The sequence below is a fragment of the Canis lupus genome, chromosome X (assembly GCF_003254725.2).
Source record: "Canis lupus dingo isolate Sandy chromosome X, ASM325472v2, whole genome shotgun sequence".
In the NCBI taxonomy this organism is placed as follows: Eukaryota; Metazoa; Chordata; class Mammalia; order Carnivora; family Canidae; genus Canis; species Canis lupus.
Window position 1 is genome coordinate 45,346,226 of NC_064281.1, and position 24,692 is coordinate 45,370,917.

Sequence of the window (24,692 nt, forward strand, 5' to 3'; positions counted from 1 at the left end):
CTGGGGATATGTTATCATTTGTTTAGTAACTTTGAAGGGAGAGGAAATTCACTTTCACTTAGCCCCTTCTTACCATAATGGCCCTCATTATTATCAGCAAACCCATGTGGGAATTATGCCTGTTTCTAAGTATATTTATTCCAAAAATAAATTTAGGAACTGGGGAAACAACCACAAGGTGGGTTACTAGATCAACTGGGCTCAGTGGGAAAATGTTATCACCTGACCACCATTTTATAAAGTAAAAGTAAAGCCCCCACTTTGACTGTTGGGCCACAGTAGCATTTTGGGTCCTTAGCAATTAGTGTCACTTCAGAATCAGTACCTAGGAGTCCTCATAAAGTCTGGGTATTTCCTTTTCCCCAATGGACACTCACTGTATTTTAAATAGAGGTCCCTTTGGGGAAGGCTTGGAGGAAGATTTACAGTATGTTCTTGCAGCAATGATTCATGCTCCTTCCTCAAGGGAACCTGGCCTCTCCTTCAATCAAAGGTCTCTGGGTCTGTGAGATGACTTCAGACTGGAAACAGCAAGATGCCAACTCTCCACTCTGGTGACTTGAGTCAGATTTCTGGGTACTGGATCTAGAACTTTTCTTATCATATATATTAGCAATATTCTAGTAGGTTATTCATCTATTTCATTCCTAGGGCCGTCATGATCAATTTGCCTATACATTAATGCTGCCCTTTATGGTAGATGTTCTCACCTTGTCTTTTGCAGTTAAGTGTTGCCACTTGGTCTCAGCTTCTCTGGGAATCCATCATCCCCATTGAATACAGAGAGCCTGTCTTAGTGTGTTCAGGCAGCTCTAACAGAATATAATAGACTGAGTGGTTTATAAACAACAAATATTTACTTCTCATATTTCTGGAGGCTGGGAAGTCCAAGATCAAGGAACTTGCAGATTTGGTGTCTGTTGAGATCTGCTTCCTCACTCATAGATGGCTATCTTCTTACTGTGTCCTCACATGGTGGAAGGGGCAGAAATCTCTCTGGAGCTTTTCTCATAGGGGTACCAATTTCACTCTCAAGGGCTCTACCCTCATGACCCAATCACCTCCCAAGGACCCCACCTCCAAATACCATCACACTGGGGGTTAGGTTTCAACATATGAACTGTGGGGACACATTAAGGGTATAGCATTCTACCCCTGGCCCCCAAATTTATGTCCTTCTCACATGCAAAATATACTCATTCCAACCCAACAATCCCCAAAGTCTTGATTTGTTACAGCATCAACTCTTAAATCTAAAAGTCTCATCTAAATATTATCTAAACCAGGGACACCTGGGTGGCTCAGCGGTTGAGCATCTGCCTTTGGCTCAGGTCATGATCCTAGGGTCCTGGGATCAAGTCCCACATTGGGCTCCCTTGCGAAGAGCCTGCTTCTCCCTCTTTCTATGTCTCTGCCTCTCTCTCTGTATCTCTCATGAATAAATAAAACCTTTTAAAAATAAAAATAAATATTATCTAAATCAGATATGAGTGAGACTCGAGGTATGATTCATCCTGAGGCCAATTGCTTTCCAGGTGTGAACCCAACAAGTCATGTGCTTTCAAAATACACTGTTGGCACAGGCAAAGGGTAGACATTCCCATTCCAAAAGGGAGAAATAGGAGAGAAGGAAAGAGTGACAGGGTCCAGGCAAGTCCAAAATCCAAGGGGCAAATTCCATTAGACTTAAAGTCTCAAGAATATTCCTCTTTGGCTGGATGCTCTTCCCTCCAGGCCCACTGAGATGGATGTCCCGCCTTCCAGACACACTGGGGAGAGGCCACATGGTGGCAGGCTTCTCCACAGCTTTGCTGGGCATGGGTTGGGCTCCTAAGGCTTTGCCCAGCTGGTCCCCAGGTAGTTCTCTGCTGTGGCCCCCTGGCTTTCCTGGCTGGGGGCATGAGTCTGCAGCTTTGCCTGGAGGCCTGGTCCATTGAAATCTGGGTGGAGGCACCATGTCCCCATGGCATGGGCTGCCAGACCTGCACCTGGGGTAACTGGGGAGCTTGGTGCTGAGTGCAGGAGCAGAACCCATCACCGTGTGAGGCGATGTTGGGTACTGTGCCAGCAGCTCCTCCTTTGAAACCACTCTGTCCCTAGCATCCTTGTACTCTGGGCCTATGATCAGAGGGGCAGTCCTAATGACCCCTGGATTGCCATCAGGGTCATTCTTCCCCATACGTGGCCTGCAAAGGAAAACAACTGCAAAGCTCCCAAGGATGCAGGTGTTCTTCTTACTGATGGATTTCTTAATGTCTAATGTGAAGGAGGTGTCTTCTGAGCCTTTTCATGGAACATAGTTGGGGGTTTTGTACCGGTCATACATGATAAATCTTGTCTAACATTTCTATCACCCTAAGTTTTTGGATTCCCTCTTCCATATCATGTCAGGGCACCTCTGGCATCTCAATCTCACTAATGTGAGCCATGAATGAGTGCTAGTTTCAGCCAATCAACAAAGTAAGCTCTTAGAGCCACCCTTAGCTGCATGCGCTGACACATCAAATCCAGAATTTCTAGTAAGTGTACCCATATCAATAAATTCTGTCCTCCTTCATCTGACACCCTTAGAATCTGCTTTTGCAAAGATTTCCCAGGTTTCTGCTAAGATTTGACTTTAATTATGATTCTATCAGCAATAGGAGGTGGTTGTGTTTGGTCTTGAGAAGAATGGTCATTTGCTTTCAAGGCCTCTGGACCAGGTGAGTTTATTACAGTGTTTTCAAGGAGAGAAAGGCTAGACTCAGACACTGAAAGGCAAGCTACTTCCATTAGTAAGAGAGACTCACAGTGACTTGGTAGTTCAAGATTGTCAGTTTCATCTGGAACCAAACTGATATTATCATTCTAAGTTTCAGGATTCCATTCTTTACCAGTCAATGCCCTAATATTCAAATGAGAAACCTGTCAAGACTGTGAATTCAACTGTCATTGCAATTTAACAACCCATACAATTAAATATTGTACTTGATTTTCAGCAACATTAGCCCTGTAGCTACAATAAATAAGAGCATTTTTTAGCCATCATAAAAGTTCTCTGGTTCTTGGACTATGGCTTGAGCTGAGAAATTAATGGACCTAAGCTTGTCATTTTCTCTTTGTAAGTGCTCTGTGCACTCAAAATAATCCATCCCACATCATAGTCTTTATAGCCATGATTACTGCCATAATGGTCAAAGTGCAGCAGCCATTTTGTCTTCCAAGGACATGCTTCAGTTGGCATTTCAACACAATCAGCCATAGGTTGATTAATTGTGATGCCACCGTATGCTGTGGATTACAAGGATTGTGCTCAAGCCCAGAGGTGTGAACAAATCAAACCCAAAGTTTCATCTCTGCAGGTCTATTTCCTGGAACCACTCTTGGTGACAATTCTATATAAGCCTGAGTCCTTTCTGGAGAGAGGAATGATACAGTAATTTGAACAGGGAAAGTTAATATAAGGAATTATCTACAATGGGGGATTGGAATAATGAGAAGTTGGTTAGGAAGATAAAAGAGAACTCCAAAGAATATAGGAATAGCATAAATAAGAAGTAGTCACTATCTCTAGACTGAGATACAATGCTCTGGAGCTGAGATCCCGATTTTGTTGGAGAGGCATGACTGTAGCTCACTGAATAGCAGAGAAGTCACTATGGTGCTGCACTAGTGGAAATTGCTGGAAATCTATTCTCTGGAACTTGCCAGAAATCTGCATGTTGTAGGGATTTACTGAGTGCTGCTGGCCTCTGTGCACTGAAGGAACCAGGCTCTGGGGAGGCTACAGGATCCAGAAGCACTTAGCTTGCTACCAAAGTGCCTGAGGGTGAGTGCTAGGGGGAAGGAAAAGCTACTGATCACTGGGTGCTACTGGCCGCCATGCAGTGTAAGAACCAGGCCCTGGAAAAGTTGTGAGCACTGCAGAAGTCTGATGCTAGAAAAAGCCATGAAGACGGAGCCTGCCAAGCAAGCACACAGGAATCAGGAAGGAAGCCTCTTTTCTTCTTGTGATATCTCTCCAGCACCCTCTACTGAGAAGGCTTCAGTGCCAGTTGGCAAAGGAAAAATAGTTAAAATATGCTCCATTATCACAGAGCAGGCAGAAAGGGTGAATTTGAAGTTGAGAGGCAATAAATTGACAACCAGCACACCAGGGATCAAAGAAGAAATCATAAGGAAAATTAGAAAGTATTTTGTGTGGAATTAAAATGAAAATATAATTTATCAAAATTTATGGAATGCTGCAAAATCAGTGCCAAGAAGAAATTTACAGAATTTAATGCTTATATTAGAATGGTCTCAAACCAATGACCTCAGCTTGAGAAATTATGATATAAAGAGAAAATTAAACCCAAAATAAGTAAAAGAAAGGAAGTAACAAAGATAAGAGCAGAAATCACTGAAGTATAAAACAGAAAAACAATAGAGAAAATGAAGGAAACCAATAGCTGGCTCTTTGGGAAGATCAATAAAATTGATAAACCTCTAGCCAGAATGAGGAGGGAAAAGAGAGAGAAAACCCAAATGACTAATATCAGGAATAAGATATGGGACAACGTATAAATCCTACAGAAATTGAGATAGTAATAAAGGGATGTTATAAAGAATTTTATGCTCATATTATAGTTTTACACTAAATTTGACAATTTAGATAAAATAGACACATCCCTTAAACTATCAAAACTTACTCCAGAAAAATACAACCTGAATAGCCATATGTCTTTAAAGAAATTTATTTCATAGTTAAAAACGTTTCCATAAAGAAAATCCCATGCCCAGATGGCTTCACTGGGCCATTCCATTTGAGCAAACAATTAGGGAAGAAATAATTGCAATTGTATACAAACTTTCCAGTAGGTAGAAGAGGAATGTATTAATTTTTGATTGTTGCATAACAAACTACTATAAACATAATGACTTTGGTCAATATTCATTTATTATTTCAGTTTCTGTAGGTCAGAAGTCCGGTACAACATAACTGGGCTCTTGGCTCAAGGCTGCAATCAAGATACTGGCCATGCTGGGATGCCTGGGTGGCTCAGCGGTTGAGTGTCTGCCTTTCGCTCAGGGCATGATCCTGGGATCCGAGATGAATTCCGCATTGGGCTCCTTGCAAGGAGCCTGCTTCTCCCTCGGCCTGTGTCTCTGCCTCTCTCTCTTTCTGTATCTCTCATGAGTGAATGAATAAAATCTTAAAAAAAAAAAAAGATGCTGGCCATGCTAAGTTCTTACCTGGAGGCTCTGGGGAAAAATGCTTCCAAGTTCATTGTTGTTGGCAAAATTGAGTTTGTTTCAGTCGTGGAACTGAGGGCCCCACTTTCTTGTGGGCAATCAGTGGAGGCTGCTCTCATCTCCTAGGGGCCACCATATCCTTTGCCATGTGTCCCCCCGGGTCTTTGAGCCAGCAACAGTGTGTCAAATGCTTCTAGTGTTTTTGATTTTAGACAGTTACATCTTCAAAGTCCCTTCACAGCAGTAACTGGATTTGTGTTTAATTAAATAACTAGGAAAAGTTATGTGTATACCAGGGAGCTGGGAATCTTGGGGGCTATATTAGAATTCTACCTACCACAAGGAGGGAACACTTCCCAACATATTCTATGAACTCAGCATTACTCTGATCCTGATATCTAAACCAGACAAAGAAATCTCAGCAAGTTATTTCATGGATATCAACAAACTGATTGCAAAATATATAACGGAAAGGCAAAAGACCCAAAGTAGCCAACACTACTACCCAACCTCAAGACTTACTATAAAACCATAGCATTTAAGATAGTGTGATATTGCCAAAAGAATAGACATAGATCAATGGAACAGAAGAGAGAGCTCAGAAATATATCCACATAAGTGTAGTCATCTGATGTTTTTTTGAGAGAGAGGGGACTGGAGGAGCAGAGGGAGAGAGAGAGAGAGAGAGAGAGAGAATCATAAGCAGGCTCTACACTCAGCATGGAGCTGTACACAGAGCTTGATCCCACAACCCTGAGAGCATTACCTGAGCCAAAATCAAGAGTTGGACACTTAATTGACTGAGCCATCCAGGTGCCCCAAGTCAACTGATATTTGACAAAGGAGCAAATGGCTAAAGAGCAATGGGCTAAAGAAAAATCTTTCAACAGGTGCTGACAACTGTCAGGATAGCTATTACAAAAAAAGAAAGAAAGAAGCAAAGAAAGAAAGGAAGAAAGAAGAAAGAAAGAAAGAAAGAAAGAAAGAAAGAAAGAAGAAAGAAAGAAAGAAGAAAGAAAGAAGAAAGAAAGAAAGAAAGAAGAAAGAAGAAAGAAAAGAAAGAAAGAAAGAAAGAAAGAAAGAAAGAAAGAAAGAAAGAAAGAAAGAAAGAAAGAAAAGGGAGTACCTGGCTGGCTCAGTCAATGGAGCATGTAACTCTTGGTCTTAGGGTCATGAGTTCAAGCACCACGTTGGGTGTAGAGATTACTTAAAAACCAAATGAACAAAAGAAAAGTTTTGGTGAAGATATGGAGAGATTAGAACATTTGCACACTGATGGTGGGAATGCAAAATGGTGCAGCCACTTTAGAAAACAGTACTGGGGCTCCTCAAAAAATTAAAAATAGAATTATCATATCATAATTATCAAAAATTAAAATTAGAATTATCATCTATTACCATAAGATAATATGATCATATGATCATATGATCCAGCAATTCCACTTCTGGTTGTATAAAAAAAATTTGAAATCAGGATCTCAAAAAGATGTAAGCCCTCCTGTGTTCACTGCAGCAGAACTCACAATAGCCAAGATATGGAAACAACCTAAGCATTCATTAATTAATGAGTAGATAAAGAAAATGTGGTCTATACAAACAATGGAATACTATTCAACCTTTAAAAAGACCATGACAACATGGATGAAACTTTTTTTTTTTAAGATTTTATTTGTTTATTCATGAGAGACACAGAGAGAGAGAGAGAGGCAGAGACACAGACAGAGGGAGAAGCAGGCTCCATGCAAGGAGCCCGACGTGGGACTCGATCCTGGGTCTCCATGATCACACCCTGGGCTGCAGGCGGCGCTAAACCGCTGCACCACCAGGGCTGCCCAACATGGATGAAACTTGATGACAATATACTAAGTAAAATAAGCCAGTCACAGAAAGACAAATACTATGTGATTCCAATCATATGAAGTAATCAAAATAGTAAAATTCATAGAATCAAAGAATGGAATGGTGGTTGTGGGGACTGGAATAAGAGGGAAATGGGGAGTTACTAATCAATGGGCATAAAATTTCAGTCAAATGAGATGAATAAACTCTCCAGAGCTGCTGTACAATACTGTACTTATGTAGTCAACAATTATGCATTGTACATTTAAAAATTTGTTAACAGGGTAGATCTCATGTTAAGTGTTCTTATCACACATACCCACAAAAAAATTGTGAACAACTGGACACCCACACGCCAAAAAATGAATCTAGACACCAACCTTACACTCTTCACAAAAATTAATTCCAAACAGATCACACTCCCAAACATAAAATGAAAAACTAAAAACTCTTAGAAGATACCTAGGAGAAAATCAAGATGATCTTGGGACTAGCAATGACTTTTTAGATACAACACCGAAGTCATGATCTGTGAAAGAAAGAATTGACAAGCTGGACTTTGTTAAAATTAAAAAATTTCTGCTCTGTGAAAGACATTATCAGGAGAACGAAAAGACAGCTTGCATGAAGTCTGCTTCTCCTGTCTCTGCCTCTCTCTCTTTCTCTGCCTCTCTCTGTGTCTCTCATGAATAAGTAAATAAAATCTTAAAAAAAAAAAAGACCAGCTCCAAACTGAGAGAAAATATTTGAAAATGACCTATCTGATAGAGGACTATTATCCACATATATAAAGAATTCTTAAAACTCAATAGTAAGAAAATTAACAACTCAATATAAAAATGGACCAAAAATCTCAACAGGCACCTCACCAAAGAAAATATACAGGTGGCAAATAAGCATATGGAAAGATGCTCCATGTCCTATGTCATTAGAGAAATGCAAATGTAAACAACAAGGAGATACTATGACATACCTATCAGAATGACCAAAATTCAGAATGCTGACACCACTAAATGCTGATTAGGATATGTAGCAAAAGGAACTCTCATGCATTGCTGGTGGGAATATAAAGTGATACAGCCACTTTTGAAGACAGTTTGGCAGTTTCTTACAAAACTAAACACACTCTTAAACCATACTATCCAGCAACCATGCTCCTTGGTATTTACCCAAAAGAATTTGAAAACTATGTCCACACAAAAATCTGCACATGGATATTTGTAGCAGCTTTAACTTGAAAGCACCAAGATGTCCTTTAGTAGGTGAATGGATAAATAAATCATCATATATATAGACAATGGAATATAATTCATTGCCAAGTAGAAAGGAGCTATCGGGTCATGAAAAGACATGGAAGAAACTTAAGTGCATATAACTAAGTAATAGAAGCTGATTTGAAAAGGCTGTATATTATATGGTTCCAACTATATGCCATTCTGGAAAAGGCAAAACTATGGAGATAGTAAAAAGATTAGTGGTTGCCAGGAGTTAGGGGGAAGGAGGGAGGGATGAAGAGGCAGAGCACAGAGGATTTTTAGGGTAGTATAGTGAAACTACTCTTTATGTAATGGATATATGTCCTTACACATTTGTTCAAACCTATAGAATATACAACATCACAGGTAAACCCTAATGTAAACTATGGACTTTGGGTGATTCTGATATATTAATGTAGGTTCATCAGCTGTAACAAATGTACCACTCTGGTCCAAGATTTTGCTAATGGGAGAGTCTATGCATGTGTAGGGGTAGGGGTTATATGGGAAATATCTGTATCTTCTGCTCAATTTTACTATAAATCTAAAAGTGCTATAAAAATAAAGGCTTTGTAAAAAAGAAAGATATGAGAAAACTACAGATCAAATATCCCTCATAAACAGAGATACATAAGTTCTAAACAAAATTCCAGCAAATCAAATCCAACACAATATATAAAAAGGATAATGCATCATGACCAAGTAGGGCTTAATCCTAAGAATACAAGGTTGGTTTAACACTTGAAAACCAATCAATGTAATTCATCATATTAATGGACTAATAAAGAAAAACCATATGATCATCTCAATTGACACTAGTATAACATTTGACAAAATCCAACATCCGTTTGTGATTTAAAAAAAGAAGAAACAAAAAACAGGGCAGCCCCAGTGGCTCAGCGGTTTAGCACCACCTTCAGCCAGGGGCATGATCCTGGAGACCCGGGATTGAGTCCCGCGTCAGGCTCCCTGCATGGAGCTTGCTTCTCCCTCTGCCTGTGTGTCTGCTTCTCTCTCTCTCTGTGTGTCTCTCATGAATAAATAAATAAAATATTTAAAAAAATAAATAAATAAAATAAAAACTACATCTAAATTCATTCTTTTTTTTTTTTTTCATCTAATTTCATTCTTAAAAGTAAAAGACAGAGGTGCCTGGGTGGCTCAGTTGATTAAGCATCCAACTCTTGATTTTGGCTCAGGTCATAACCTCAGAGTTGTGAGATTGAGCCCCTGTATAGGGGCTCAATGGGTGTGGAGCCTGTTTAAGCTTCTCTCTCTCTCCTTGGGCCCCGCCCCCACCCTTTCTGCCTCTAAAAGAAAGAAAAAGAAAAGATGGTGTGTTTTAAACCTAAGATCAGGAAAAAGGCAAGGATGCCTTACTCCCACCATTTCTTTTTCATGTTGTCCTGGAGAGTCTAACCAGGGCAATAAGGCAAGAAAAAGAAATACAAGTCAGTCTGCCTGGAAAAGAAGAAGTAAAACTTTTTACTGTGGTTCCTGAGTGGCTCTTTCAGTTAGGTGTCCAACTCTTCATTTTGGCTTGGGTCATGATCTCAGAGTCATGGGATTGAACCCTGAGTCAGGCTCTGCATTCAGCGAGGAGTCTGTTTGATATTTTCTGTGCCCCTCCTTGCTCCTTTCTCTCTCAAATAAATAAATCTTTTTAAAAACTGTTTTTACTTGCACACAACATGATTATCTATGTAGAAAATCCTATGGAATCTACAAAAAAACCCTACTAGAACTGATGAGTTTAGCTAGATTGTAGGACGTGTTTAATAGAAAAAAATAGTTGTATTTCTATGTACTATCAATGAATGGTTAGAAATTGAAGTAAAAAACATAATACCATAAAAAGGTGAAATACTGGGTGGAGGGATTTAACAAAAGACTTGCAAGTGTTTTACACTGAAAAGCACTAAATATCATTGAGAGAAATTAAAGACCAACATAAATGGAGAGATATATCATGTTCATGGATTGAAATACTCAATATTGCTGTGATTCCAGTTCTCCTCAAATTAATCTATAGATGCAATGAAATCCTAATCAAAATACCAGGAGGTGTTTTTTTTTTGGGTGGGGAGGGTAAACATTGACAAGCTTATTATAAAATTCACATGGAATGCAAAGTATTTAAAATAGCCAAAACGATGTTAGAAGAACAAAGTTGGAAGGCCTAACACTACCTGATTTCAAGGCTTATTATAAAGTTCCAGTAATCAAAACAGCATGGTATTGGAATGAAGATAGACAAATAGATCAATGGAACAAAATAGAGAGTCAAGGAATAGAAGAGGCATAAGGAACATAATGAGGATGGACTATAGCATGTGTAACCCAAATTAGTCACCCACTAATTTAAATACTACCCAGCAGGGACACCTGGGTGGCTCAGTGGTTGAGCATCTACCTTTGGCTTTAGTCATGATGTCGGAGTCCTGGAATCAAGTCCCGTATCAGCCTCCCTGCTTGGTGTGGAGCCTGCTTCTCCTTCTGCCTATGTCCCTGCCTCTCTCTGTGTGTCTCTCATGAATATATAAATAAAATCTTAAAAATAAATAAATACATACATACAACCGAGCAATTGCACTACTGGGTATTTACCCCAAAGATACTGATGTAGTGAAACGCCGGGACACCTGCACCCCAGTGTTCATAGTAGCAATGTCCACAATAGCCAAATTGTGGAAGGAGTCACGGTGTCCACAGACAGATGAATGGATACAGAAGATGTGGTATATGTATACAGTGGAATATTACTCAGCCATTAGAAAGGATGAATACTTACCATTTACATCGACGTGGATGGAACTGGAGGTTATTGTGCTGAGTTGAAATAAGTCAATTGGGGAAAGACAATTATCATATGGTTTCATTCATATGTGGAATATAAGAAACAGCACAGAGGATCATAAGAGAAAGGAAGGAAAACAGAATGGGAAGAAATCAGAGAGGGAGACAAACTGTGAGAGACTCTTAACTGCAAAACAAATTAAGGGTTGCTGAAGGGGAGGTAGGTTGGGGATGGGGTAACTGGGTGACAGGCATTAAGGAGGGCATATGTATGATGTGATGAGCACTGGGTGTTATATGCAAGTGATAAATTATTGAACACTACATCTGAAACTAATAATGTACTATATATTGGCTAACTGAATTTAAGGAAAAAATAAATTATCTTTGATCCTTTCCTGTAATACATTTGTGCCCATGCAAACCTATACATCATTAAGTATATCTGTAGTGTTAAAAGTAGTCAGTGTGGTCAGATCCTGAAGGTGGCAGTTGATTGAAGGCAGAGGCTTATGGCCAGTTTGTTTTTTTCATAACTGCATATGCAGTGTCTAGTGCAGGGCCTGGTATCTAGGAGGTGCCAAATTAATATTTCTTAAATTGATGAGACCCATGAGAGTTATGCCTAGGTGCATGATCTCTGAAATGCCAGCAGAACCACAGGTGACCACTCCTGCTGATACAGCCATATGTTAATATGAGCTGATGTTTACCCAGTGCTTTCTATGGGCCAGGCACTGTGCTGAGCACCAGATAAGTATTGCTTCATTTTATGCTTCACCAAATAGAGATGATTAGGATTTGTGTTTTGCAGATGAGGAAACTGAGGAACAGGGAGGTTTAGTGCTTTGTTCAAGGTTATCTGGCCACTAAGTGTCAGGATTTGCACCCAGGCCAGTTTGTCTAATTCGAGACCCTATAAGCCTAACTAATATGCAAGAGTCATACACAAGCCCAGAGAGGCCCAGGGATACATAGAGACAATTTTTGGCCATAAGAAAGCTAGTTTCAAAGTCAGAGGCAATCCCATGTAGACATGTGCTCACAGAGTTTTCACACGCACACACAGAAGCACAAACTCACTGATGGCTACTCTTCGATTATCAAATATGGATATTCACTCTGTTAAAAACAAAACCACTGGCCCCAAATGGAGTCATTTATGCTAGGCCAAGTCACCAAACTGGGGCTTAATACCTAACCTTGTTGTAGTTTCAACGTCCCCCACATGTGTAGTCTTAACCAGCCAGTCAGGAATTTTCTGGCCAGCACCGTAAGATGATCTGTCACACATGGGCCCTCTCTATCCAAAGGAGTCTAATAAGACTCCTTTTCCCACAAAGGAATTCACCTCACTCCCAATAATCCCTTTTTGTATTTATGACTCCCCTGTCCTGCCTTTAAAAACCTTTCCATCTCTGTAGCCCTTTGGACTCCCCTCTATTTGCTAGATGGGATGCTGCCCGGATTCATGAATGGATTAATAAGGCCAATTCGTTCTATTAAAATTTACTCGGTTGAATTTTTGTTATTTAACAACACAATCATCCTAACTCAAGGCACCGGATCCGGATCCGGGCCCCAGCGGTCACACAGTCACACACCCTTCAGAAGGAGCCACTGAAGCAGTTAGCCCCCACAAGCCCATTCGGTTATGCACAAGCAGCAATGCACACAGTCATAGGATCACTTGCAGTTAAACCACACACAATCTCCCCAACACAGTAACAATGCCTCCTCTCCTAAACTGTCCAGTGACACAAACCCAGAGTCACACCCACTGATTTTCCAGGCAACGGGGTGGGAGGCTGTTCCAAGATGGGGCCTCAGACTGAGCGGCTTCTGGCAGGCCCCGGGGTTACCCGGCAGTGCAAGCCAGGGCTCCACGTCCCGCTCCGCCATTGGCTGGAGGCCCAGCTCTGGGGCGGGGTTTGCCGCCCCCGCCTTCTCGGTGAGAGGCAGAGGAGCCGCTAGTCTGGCTAGGGCGGGGGCGGTAACCAATTTGGGGACTGGACCAACTGTCCTGGTTTGCCGGGGAGGTGCTATTTTCAGTAGTGAAACCGGGGAAGCCCCAGGCAAGTCGAGAGGAGTTGGGGCGAGGCTTCCCTGAAGTGGGCATGCAGGTACAGGTGGGACGCCTCTCCTTCCTAAGGATTGCGTCTGGGAGGGGAGGGAGCAGGGCGTGCCCCCTAGAACTAGGCTATTTATTTTCGGTTGTAGAAATAAATACTTGACCACGGTGAAAAACCGATGAATTCTTCATCATCATCATCATCATCATCATCCAGAAGGGGCTCTGGTTCACCTTAGGTCCTCAGTCCCCCTTTCCCTCTAACAATGCTTTGTTTCAACCAAGCCTACAATAAGCCTATTAAGGACTCTTTACAGAATCCTCATCCTGGGTAACTTGTGTCCTGCTTGAAAGAGGGCCTCAGCAGCCTCCTCAGGCTTCCTCAGCCTCCACGCTGACCCCTCCCACCTACTCCTCACTTGGAGTAGAGAGGTCTGCATCACATCTCTTCTGTGCAATCCCCTTTGATAGTTCCTGCCTTACTCAGAGTAAAAGCCTGGGATCTCACTCCTGTCTGATCACAACACCTCGGACACTTCCATCACTGGTCGTCCTTCTGGATGCCATGAGAATTCCCACTTTGGAGCTTTTATACTAGCTGTTCTCTCTGCCTGGAAAACTGTTCCTTCAGCTCCTCCAATGGCTTCTTCCATGCAGGTCTTCTAAGCTTAAATACCATCTCTTCAGAGAGGCCTTCCTCTGACCACTGCAGTTAAAATAGCCTCCCCCCGCCTCAACTCTCTCTCTTTTTATGTGTATTTCTCTTTAGAAAAGAAGATATGTTACTCACTCCCTGACATATTTATTGTCTGCCTTCCCCCATTAGAATGTCAGCTTCATGGTGGCAGGAATTTATGTCTGATGTTTTCACTGCTGCATCCTTAGCCTGTTACACAGTACATGCTCAGTAAATGTTTGTTCAGTGAACAAAGCAGGAGGATATAAGTGTAATAAGGAGTGGTGGAGACTGTGGTTACCTAGAAAAGATATGTCCACCCACCCCAAACCATTCACATCAACACAGCCCCCACACACCCTCACACATATACCAGGTTGTTGTCTGCAAGCCAGAGAGTTCAGGCTGCCAGTTTCCATCTGAATTTATAAATTTTAAAAAGCATGAACAAGAGTATAGGATACATACCATGTGGCATCTTATTGTGTATATTTTGAGGTTCTTTATGCTCTCAGTGCCCCTGCAGCTAAAGGTCAGGAGCATAAACCTGCCCTGAGTCAAGACAGTTGACAGTGAAGGGGAACACACAGCATGGGGGACTGTGGGGTATTGCAGTAAGAGAAAATATATATCATAGGATTTGGGCTTGTTAGATGATTTGGGGACAATTCAAAGAAGCGAAGTTTTGCTCTAGATTGAATACTATCCAGAAGGGGGGGTAATTTTATGATTGGGTATGCTAATACATCTTCTCCATAGAGGGGACAGATTAGAAAGAGGCTAAAGCTATTTAAAAAAAAAGAAAAAAGAAAAAAAGCAGCCACTTATCAATCAGGATAGGGGATGTTCAGTTAATTTTTGTGGGTGGTTTAGACAATGTCTCTAATGTTTTTGTCTGTGTTCAGACATGATTTCAAAGTGGTCTCAATTTTGTCTTAATCTATCACGGTTATAGAATGGCCTTCCCTGATGTTACTATTCTGTGAAGTTGTTTATGTTCAACAGAAGAACACCAAAGCCCGTGAATTCCAATTCCAGGCCAGCTCCCAGAAGTCAGGGGCTGCTTTTCTCTTTCTCAGTAGACATCAGAAAGGTGGTACTAATTTCTCAGCACTATATAACAGTGCCTGTTTCTTCACATTGTATCCCACCTGTGTTCACACACATACACTTTAAGTTTTTAATTCCAGAGAATTAAGCCGTGTTATATTAGTTTCAGGTGTATGATATAGTGATTAAAAAATTCCATACATCACCTGGTGCTCATCATAACAAGTGCACTCCTAAATCCCCATCATCTGTTTAACCCCCCCTCCGCCCCCACCCACCTTCCCTTTGGTAACCATCATATATTTCAATTTGGTAAGTGGTTTCCGCTGGGCTTTTAATGGATCTTTGATTACTACAGAGGTAATAATTATCACAGAGGTAAGCATTTTTATATGCTTATTGCTCATTTATATTTCTTTTGTGAATCGCCTTTTCATATCCTTGCATGGTTTTCTTTTCTTGCATGGTTTTCTGTTGGGGAATTTCTTAGTGATTTGTAAGCTTATATATATACACACACACAAAGAATGGGTTAATCCTTTATATATTTTAACTTACAAATCTGTAAGAATGGGTTAAATCCTTTATATATTGAGGGGAATTCTGTTTAGCAGTAACCCATTGCCTGTTAGAGATACTTTTTACCCTAGATTGTCATTGTTTTTTAATTCTGTTCCTGGTGTTGCCAAATTTTAGTAGCCAAATATATCATTACATTTTCTGTTATGATGTCTTTGTAGATTTTAGCCTTAGGTTTTCCATATCCCAGATCAGCCACTGTTTGCCCATTTTTTCATTTTGTGCTCTGAAAAGTCACTTCATAGTTTTCACTCTTGAATCTTCCATTTGGAATTTATTTAGTGTGAAGTGCAGGGCAAAATTTGTATTTTTTACCCTCCCAATACTTAGGCAATTTTCCTAACCTTAACATTGATAAAGCCATTCCTTCCACAACTGGCTGTTGGCGCTTCATTTTTTTACAGACCACAGCACGCTGAATATTCATGGCTGAGGCCATTCTGTCAGGTCTGCCTTTTAAATCCCATTTAAAAAAGATTTTGTTTATTTATTCATGAGATAGAGAGAGAGAGAGGCAGAGACACAGGCAGAGGGAGAAGCAGGCTCCATGCAGGGAGGCTAACATGGGACTCAATCCCAGGACTGTGGGATCACACCCTGGGCTGAAGGCGGCGCTAAACTGCTGAGCCACCCAAGCTGCCCTTAACTCCCATTTTGTTTAGCACGTTTGTCCCCTAGTCTCAAAGCTAGCTATACTTGCATTTTTATGCAAATGAAAGTCTCATTTATTTGTCTTTTATGCTTCTCATGAGTTTTGGCATTTTCTTTCAGGAGTCCTAAACACTCCTTCTTAAGGTTATTCTTAGGTATTTTGTTATTGTTGTGAAGATAATCTATTGCCTGTTATGTTCTGTAACTGGTTATTGCTTGTAGTTGAGAACATGTTTAATCTTGCTACCCTGCCTGTTCAGTCTGTGTACCCACTGCCCCCCCATACTTTCCTAACACCTGCCTCCTTCTCTTCATACAGAGCCTTTCTCAGTAGTCAGTATATGGTAAGTGCTCAATGGAATTTTATCATGGGTAATAACTGTTTCCCCAGCCAAGACAGATAGATACACATCCAAAATATAGAACCATACATTCCAGTTTATCTGGTTTGCACCTGTGGCCCAGAATAATTATCAATAACATCCTTTTTAAGTTTTTCCAACTTTGGATGATAAATTACATGGCCACCTTAATTAAAAGAGGACTATTTTAATAAGGAGATAACCCACAGTAATCATAACGCAGACACATCAGTGGGGGGAATTATTATGTGGGGGCAAAGAGACATGTTTAATCATGTCATGCAAGCAGCCTTCATGTAGAATTAGGCCTGTTACTGACTCCCCTGCTACCTACCTCAAATTCATTGTGAAATTTGATAAATTGCCTACCTCAAAAGTTTATTCTGAAAAATTTAAAGTGTTATAATCATAGTATATACCATTAGAAGGAATACCCATGTTTCTAGTACCACCCAAAGAAATAAAACATCACCAAAATAGTTGAAGCTGTGTGATTTCCTCTTCCAAACTGCATCTCCTGGTCTCCCACAGCTATCCTGAACATTGTGCAGTACTTTGTTATACTTCTGTGTGGATTTTCACTCTTCATACATATGTAATTTTTCATGCTCTTGGTACATATGCTATGTAGTATTGTTTTGTGACCAAATTTTTTTATTTTTTAAAAGATTTTATTTATTCATGAGAGACATAGAGAGCGGCAGAGACATAGGCAGAGAGACAAGCAAGCTCCATGCAAGCCCAATGTGGGACTCTGGGATCACGCCCTGAGCCAAAGGCAGACACTCCACCGCTGAGCCACCCAGGTGTCCCATTGTGATTAAATTTTAAATAGGTCTCATACTTTTATCATTGAGATTATGTAGGTTGATATGTACAATGGTTACATTTTTACTGCTACACAGGATTCCATTGTATGAATTATTTACATTTGTTGGACAATGTCTACTACATGAGTGAATATTTTGTTAATCATAGCCAGTCCTCTTGCTGCACTGTTTGAAGTTTCAATAACTTGGTTCTCTTTGGTTAAGCAGTTTCTCAACAGTTATACCTTATTTTCTGGTTTATTGAAATGGTTAGAACTGGCATTTACAGCATTAAATTGGCCACCTTATGCTTCTGGTGTGATGTGGGTTATTGGTCTGGGGCAACCTTATCAAGTAATAATTATGGTTAGCAAATGCCTTGCATCAATTAACAGGATTTTTGACATTGAGGTGATGAATAGTACACCATACACACATGCCAAAGGCAAGTCATCCTTGGGCATGTTAGACTTTTGTATGCCACTGAATTAGGGTTTTATTTTCTTCAGCATTATTCCGTCTGTACTCCCTGCTTCCACAACTCCCAAACCCTATACCAAATTCAAAAGTTAGTTTTTAGTTTTTCAAGAAATCAGTTCTTAAGCTTATTTATCAATTCTAACGTATTTCTGCTTATCTTCAATCTGAATTCCCAGCATCTCAGGCCCCTATTCTTTGGCCAAGCTGTGCCATCAGTGGGAGACTCCTACTGTCTTGACCTAGATTACTAATCTTCCCTCCTTAATCTTAACTTCCAGCCAGGATTCAACTCATGAGTGCCTGACAATGGAAAGCCTTCCCTGATCTTCCAGGCTAGGTCAAATACTTCTGCTCCAGGAACCTAGGGACCTCTCCCTACGTCTGTCACAGAACTACTCAGTCTCCTTCCCTTTTGACTAGAAGCTCAAAAGCAGGGACAGGGTCAGTTCATCTGTCTTTTCAGTTGTCAGCAAGATGAGTTACAGGCCGAGTGAATATTTTTAAAAAAAGGGAGAAAAGGTCTAGCAGCCATTTGCATCAGGACCGGGGTGTGTGCGTGTGCGTGTGTGTATCAGGTTAAGCAGAAAATCTGAGAGCCTCAGAGAATGAGGAAAAACCACACAAAGCAAGCTTCACTTGGGGTTATTTTTCTAACTAAACCTTTATTGTTTTTTCTTTGAAAGCTGGAACCATCAAAGTCCTTGGATCAGCTTTAACTGCTGGATGGAGTAAAAACCATGAGACTACTGGATGATCTGTGAACAGATTGGCAGACAATGAAACAAAAAACCAAAACGGATGGGAAGACTGTTCTGGAGAGCTAGTCAAATTACTTGCTGCTTACTGAAATTCGTTTCAAGAAGATGCACCAGTGGTGATGGCAGAGATGTTTTCTGGAGAGTCCATTTGCATCTTTTCTCCAGATGTCTAGCATGTGTTCAAGAGCTGTTTAAAGTTTGAAAAAAACTCCATTGTGAAAAGTGAGTTATGAAGAGTGCTCTTTATTTGAAACCTCCACAACACAGACGCCAATCTTGTCTCGCATTGAATCATTAGCTGTGCACATCAACACATTCCAAGCACAAATTAAGAAATGCAAACAGAACAAAAAAATATATATATATATAATTTTTCCCCTATCCAAAGGTTTCAAGTCTCAATGCAGCAAATCCTTCTGAACACAGAATCTGAGGAGCACACTGTTCAAATAGTTGGGACAAACAGGTCCCTGCAAAGGCTAATGCCTTTTTAACACATGGGCTGGGGATCATGGACGGCATGGAACAGGGAGGAGGAGGAGGTGAGGAAAAAGGACAGGAAGAGAGAATGAGCGGGTGGGGGACTTGGGTATGCGCTGGGGGAAGATGGGGAAGCTGGGACACACACATGGTGAGTTGGTGGATTTCATTTATTGGTTTTTGACATTTTCTTTCTGGTTCTTTTTTTATTTCCCCCCATTCCCAGGTCCAACAATGGTAGAAAAACCCCACAGTGGTGTGTGGGGCCTTATTAGGCCAGCCCAAAGCCTTCAGAGCACTCCTGGATGGCCAATAGTAACATGTGGCGGAGCTTTTCAAAGCTCTCATAGGCAGGTAGGTCCAGCTGATTAAAACTAGAGAAAGAAGAAAGACCAATTTGTGACAAACTCACCAAATCCCTGTGTTCCCATAGTGCCCACTGACCTCTCCTCCCTGAGGAAACCCACTCCTCTCTTGCAGACTTGAAATCTTGTCCTAGCCTGGTCTGCCCTGCCCTAATTTGGCCCGAATACTAGCTATCAGGCTCCTAAAATATAAATCTGACCTGGTCACTCCTTAAACACCACAGTCTTACCTATGGGCTAATGTATAAATTCCAAGGAGGCATTTGGGGTCACTGGTGATCCAACCTCTGCTGATCCAACCTTTTCAAGCCTTCTGTTTCCTGCAACTCCTTGCTCAGAGAGTCCTGGACGGAATACACTGCACTCTCACATGGCAGTGTTCACCTGCAATGTCTCCCCAGCCCCACTGTGAATCTGAGCCAGCTTCTCATCTCAAACATCCCCTTTTCCACAAAACCACCAACTTGTGAGCTACTCTAGGTCTAGCATAGCTGGGGCCAGATTTGGGATCCTGCCCTTGGTTAGGCACCCAGGAGCAGCAAATATGCAAGCTAAGTCTGAATGCTAAAAAGAAGAACAAACCCTTCCTCTTACCATGTGTGAGCTGAAGGCAGGCGATCTGTGGACCTGTCATCCCGATGGATCTGAAACTTCTGAATGCCATTCATGCCTTCAAGGGCAGCAAAGCCTTGTAAGGGCACCTTTGAAGTACCCGTGACAAATTGGAGGAACTTGGCACGGTCAGCTTGGTCGAAAGAACGCAATGCTCTCCAGAACCACTGGATCTGCGGGAAAGGACACAAGAAGCCAGGGTTAGGTAGAGAGCTCTTGGAAGGAGGGGGGATGGAATCTGGAATCTTAGGCAGTCCATTCTGTGAAATGGGCTTTAGTTCTTCCATTTCATAAGATCAGCAAGAACATTCCTTGATGAAGAGGTAGGTATAAATAAGTTGTCACCTATATCCCCTTGTCTCCTAAGAGTACAGGTTTATGTGGTGTCATACCAAGTAGCACTGCTTAGGGATATGGGGAAGGATGCCAGCAGCAGCTCACCTGAATAGAGTTGGACTGGTACTTGTGGTATTCAGTGTTGGATTTCAAATCATCAATGTCGATTGTGGGCAGTCCTGATATGAGCAGCTCTAACTCCTGCTCAGTGAAGATAGAAATGAGGCGCTTTGGAATGATCTCATAGAAGCCTTCTAAGAAAGCTGCCAGCTGTTTACGGATGGCTCCTGGGGAGAAAAATCAACAAGACATGTGGTGTCTAAACTTCTAAACTCACACAACTGTTAGTGGTCAGAAATTCTCAATCTGGCTCCTGCTGCAACTAGGATGCTGAATGGTCTGCCTGACTCACCTAACACCCTTGAATTAGGGTGGATAAAGGGAAATAATTTTTTGGTCAGTTATCTGAAGGAAAAAACCAGTATCTGTGAAATGAGTGAGGCCTGATTGCTTCCCATATGAACATGGGGTCTAAAGGACATTTCCCCTACCTGTCATCCTCATCTGGCACACCAGGTGTACATATTCCTTCTTATTCTCTTCAGTTACCAAGATGTTAGCCCCATTGGGTTTGAGGTCACGAACTTCACAGACTCCAAACTCCTGGACCTAGAACACCCAAAACACCAATTACTTGTCAGGGTTGGTCTAGGATGGGATTTATATGGACACCTGGGAATACTTAAACTCTTTGCCATGTCCTGGGCAGAAAGATGAAACAAGTTAATAAAAATGTGTTTTGTATGAGCACGCAACTTCATAACAGGGAAAAGCCAAGGGTTTGGCCCCAAAACATGAAGGCTACAAGTAAGGAAATTGTCAATGGTAAAAGGGAAAAAGGCATGGTTCACATGTTAACATGACATAGCACAATCTATATGGAAAACAATTTGGAGGAGGGATAAGCTTAAAAAGTTTTTTCATTTATATTTACCTGTATAATATCTCTATACTGGAATAATTTTTTTTAAATGAAGAGAGAACTAGGAAAGAGCCCAGACTGTTTTACAAATCCTGTTTTTTCTGTTTGTGATGTCTTGTACAAATACCCACTGCTTACTGCTGGATGGGGAAATGGGGCATGAGACTTTAAGAAGTTGAGATGCTTCCTTAGAAGCATGAGATTATCCAGTGCCAGTTCAAGGGTGGTCCCAGAATGGGTTTTCTGGACTAGCTAGGATGTGCTGCAGTCAAAATTTCCTGACCTACCTCAGTGCTGAAGGTGAGGTCATAACCTAGTGTGGAGACATCATTTTCCAGCAGATAAACCAGGCCCTGGTAGAAGTGGTAATCTTCACTCTCCATATCTGTATATCTAGAAAAACACAATTAAGGTCATGGGTTAGGGTGGAGGAGAGGAAGTATGGGGGTAGGACATAAGAAAAGGACCTGTCAAGTGAGAATGTGGATTCTGTGCCACATCCTCACCTGACAGACTTGCCCAAGATGTGTTTGTAGAAGGACCGAGTAAAATAGCACTCCAGGAGACGGTTGTCATATACAGCTTTGGCCACAATGCGTCCAACAAACTTGAAGTAGCTGAGGTGATTGGGGTTGCAGTGGGAAGATGGGTTGATGGTGTAGGTGACCCGATCACCGGGTGAGGTACGGAACAAGGCATACATAGGGTTAAACATCTCCCGAGAGATGATCATATACCACTCCCGCAGGAGCCCTCCAGCATCCTGCCCTTCTTCTCCTTCAAACACTATATACCTGCGTAAGAGACCAGAAACAGATGTGCAGAAAGCCCAGGACAAATCCATTCATTTATGTAGTATGACCCAAGTGAGTGAGTGAAGCAGTGGCTGGGGAGTGCAGGATCAGAGAACAGAGGTGAATGCAGAGTGCCAGGAAAGCCCAGAGGAAGGGTGAGGATCTGGGACAAAAAAAACATCGATAGAAAAGAGGTCTTGAAAAAAAAAAAAAAAAAAAAAAGAAAAGAGGTCTTGAATTATCAGTAAAGGTCACCAATATTCCAGTAAATACCAACAGGAAAGGTATAGAGGCTTAAATGAAGCCTCTTCGGGAAAGCAGGGAGAGGAGTCATTAAGTGGTGTCAGAGGGGACTGAACTCAGGCTGAGGTCTTTAAGGATTTGGTGGTGGAGGAGCAGGGCCCAGTCTGTCTCAGAAGCCTGACTTCTTGTGATAACATGGATGGTGAGCCCATGTCATGAGGGAGAGGAGGAATCAAGTTCCTGATTTCATCTCACGGGCTGACACTTAGTATTACAAACTGCTGGTCTCTTCTAGGTGACTTCAGAATTACCAGCGAGTGATTACCAATTTGGTGAGGGGCTATTCATGCAAGTGTGGTCTCCGCCAAGCCAGGATACCATTTGCTCAGCAGGCTTCCCATTCCTAGTGTAGTAAGAGAAAGCTCTTTACAATGCCATCGGGTCTATCTTTGTAAATGCCAAAGACTCTCCTGTCTCTCTGGGAATTGTTGGGTAGCTCGGCTCAAGGGCCAGCTAGCCAGAATAAGAGACCACTCTCATGAGACCAGGCAGAGAAGACAGGAGGCAGCTCAGTGAGATTATTTACACCAAGTTCCTATTTGGAATTCCTTTGGAGTTCCCCTGCCATCTGGCACCAGAGTAAGCCTTCACTACCATGTAGGAAGGTCCTCCACTCTCTCCCATCCTGTCATTTCTCTGTTCTGGGTTCTTACAATCGATTCTTCATTTCTTCAGGGGATTTCCGGTGCAGTTCACGATAGGAGTCTTCAAACACATGATCACGGCGGACGTGCACAGCCATGTCTTCTTTCCGGAGCCCCTCATCCAGACGTTCCAGCTCTTGGCGGAAATATCTTGGGAAGTAGAGAAGAAAAGAAAATAGGTTTGGGTGTGGCAGAGCAAACTTCTCTTTGGTTGATTAGGATGAAGACCTACAATGATGCTCCTCCCCTCCTCCAAATATCTGTTTCAAGGGGAACTGGAAGTGCCCAGTACTTGTGAAGAGACAGGTCATTCATTACCAACTCTAAATTTTCTTATCTCCACTGAATAAAGGCCCATTGAGGCTGTAGCACAGAATCTCTGCAACAAGTAGGTAAGTATGTGTAGGTGGACAGGAAAGAAGAGAAGGATAAGGATGACAGGAGTGCTGTGGAGCCCCTGTCAACCCCAAGCCCTGCTATGAGTGTACCATAGCTACCTGCACTTCCTGTATTACCCCAAAGAATAGAATGGTATTTCAGAAGTCATGTGACTAAACAAAGGCTTGCATTTCTCTGATGAGGAACAGAGATGAGAATGGAGTAGGCCAAGGAATATTTAGGTATAATGACTGTTGATGGCACATAAGAATTTCCACCTTCCCACCCAGCACCATTCCAAGGGCTGCCACCAAGGGAAAATTCTTTTCCCTGAAAACACTCCCTCAGGAGGAATTTTGGCTCCTTTTTGGGAGAGGAGATACCATTTGAAAAGTTCCCATCCCACAGCCTCCAGGACACATACTTGCGCTTGACATCAAAGTCGAGGACACGAATGTAGTCTACCAGGACAGCAAAAGGCCCATCAGCGAGGTGGGTGGTGGACTGCCGTAGGATCTGATTTAACACAGTGCGGTGAGTCTCTGAGGGGAGAAAGGACAGCAGGAATCAACACATCCTGGCTCTCAGAAGACTACATGACAGCCAACCAGACAGCAACTCTTTCTTGTTTCATGGAAAAAAGACAGTGTGGCCCAAAAGGGCTTTCAGACCCAGTCCCTACACCTCACTAGCTTCATTCTTTGCCCCTCTCTTTCTTCCCCCTCCGTCCCGATCCTGACACGCACACACACACACATACACACACTCACTCACCACTCTCCCCCATGAAACAGTTAAGAATATAGTGTTTGAAATGACCCTGTAAAAAATGAAGCCTATATTGGGGGCCTAAGAGTTGCCTGTACCTGCAAAGCGAAGGAACTTCTGTGTATCAGGGGGCAGGCTTGAGGAGATGTGCATAGAGGAGGGCTCCCTGGAGAAGAATGGGTCAAGGGAGGAAGGAGTAGCAGGGGTTAAGGGGGCAGGGGAGAGTGGAGGAGGCTCGTCCTTGATGTGTGCCAGCTGGCTCTCACGGGTGTCTCTGACAGGAGGTTTGCTCTCCCGCTCTGTGGCATGGACCAAAAAGAAGGCCTCGACGGCAGGCTGTAGCACTGGGGGTAGGAATGACAGGGAAATGATGTTTTACTTTAGAAACTTCAACATGCAAACCTCTTTTCCTTCATAATCAAGTTACAGAAGCACAATATGGAAGAAGAAATAATGAAAACTTAGAGGAAAAAATACAATTGTAGCAAA

The 24,692-nt window shown here is 41.9% G+C and overlaps 1 protein-coding gene across 16 annotated transcripts in view; it reads right to left on the minus strand.

Moving 5' to 3' along the window:
- Positions 1 to 18,768: 18,768 nt before the first annotated feature.
- HUWE1 (HECT, UBA and WWE domain containing E3 ubiquitin protein ligase 1) overlaps positions 18,769 to 24,692 on the minus strand; it is a 175,171-nt gene continuing 169,247 nt past the window's right edge. For 15 of the 16 annotated variants that reach the window (XM_025468549.3, XM_049107089.1, XM_025468548.3 and 12 more), the window contains 9 exons: positions 24,302 to 24,547; positions 23,860 to 23,977; positions 23,067 to 23,207; positions 21,823 to 22,110; positions 21,604 to 21,709; positions 20,886 to 21,003; positions 20,440 to 20,621; positions 19,981 to 20,171; positions 18,769 to 19,395 (listed from right to left, as the gene is read on the minus strand). In XM_025468549.3, the coding sequence (XP_025324334.1) occupies positions 19,293 to 19,395; positions 19,981 to 20,171; positions 20,440 to 20,621; positions 20,886 to 21,003; positions 21,604 to 21,709; positions 21,823 to 22,110; positions 23,067 to 23,207; positions 23,860 to 23,977; positions 24,302 to 24,547 (1,493 nt within the window). In that variant the 3' untranslated portion in view covers positions 18,769 to 19,292. The remainder of the gene's footprint in view (positions 19,396 to 19,980; positions 20,172 to 20,439; positions 20,622 to 20,885; positions 21,004 to 21,603; positions 21,710 to 21,822; positions 22,111 to 23,066; positions 23,208 to 23,859; positions 23,978 to 24,301; positions 24,548 to 24,692) is intronic. The other variant, XM_049107096.1, reaches the window with a different exon arrangement.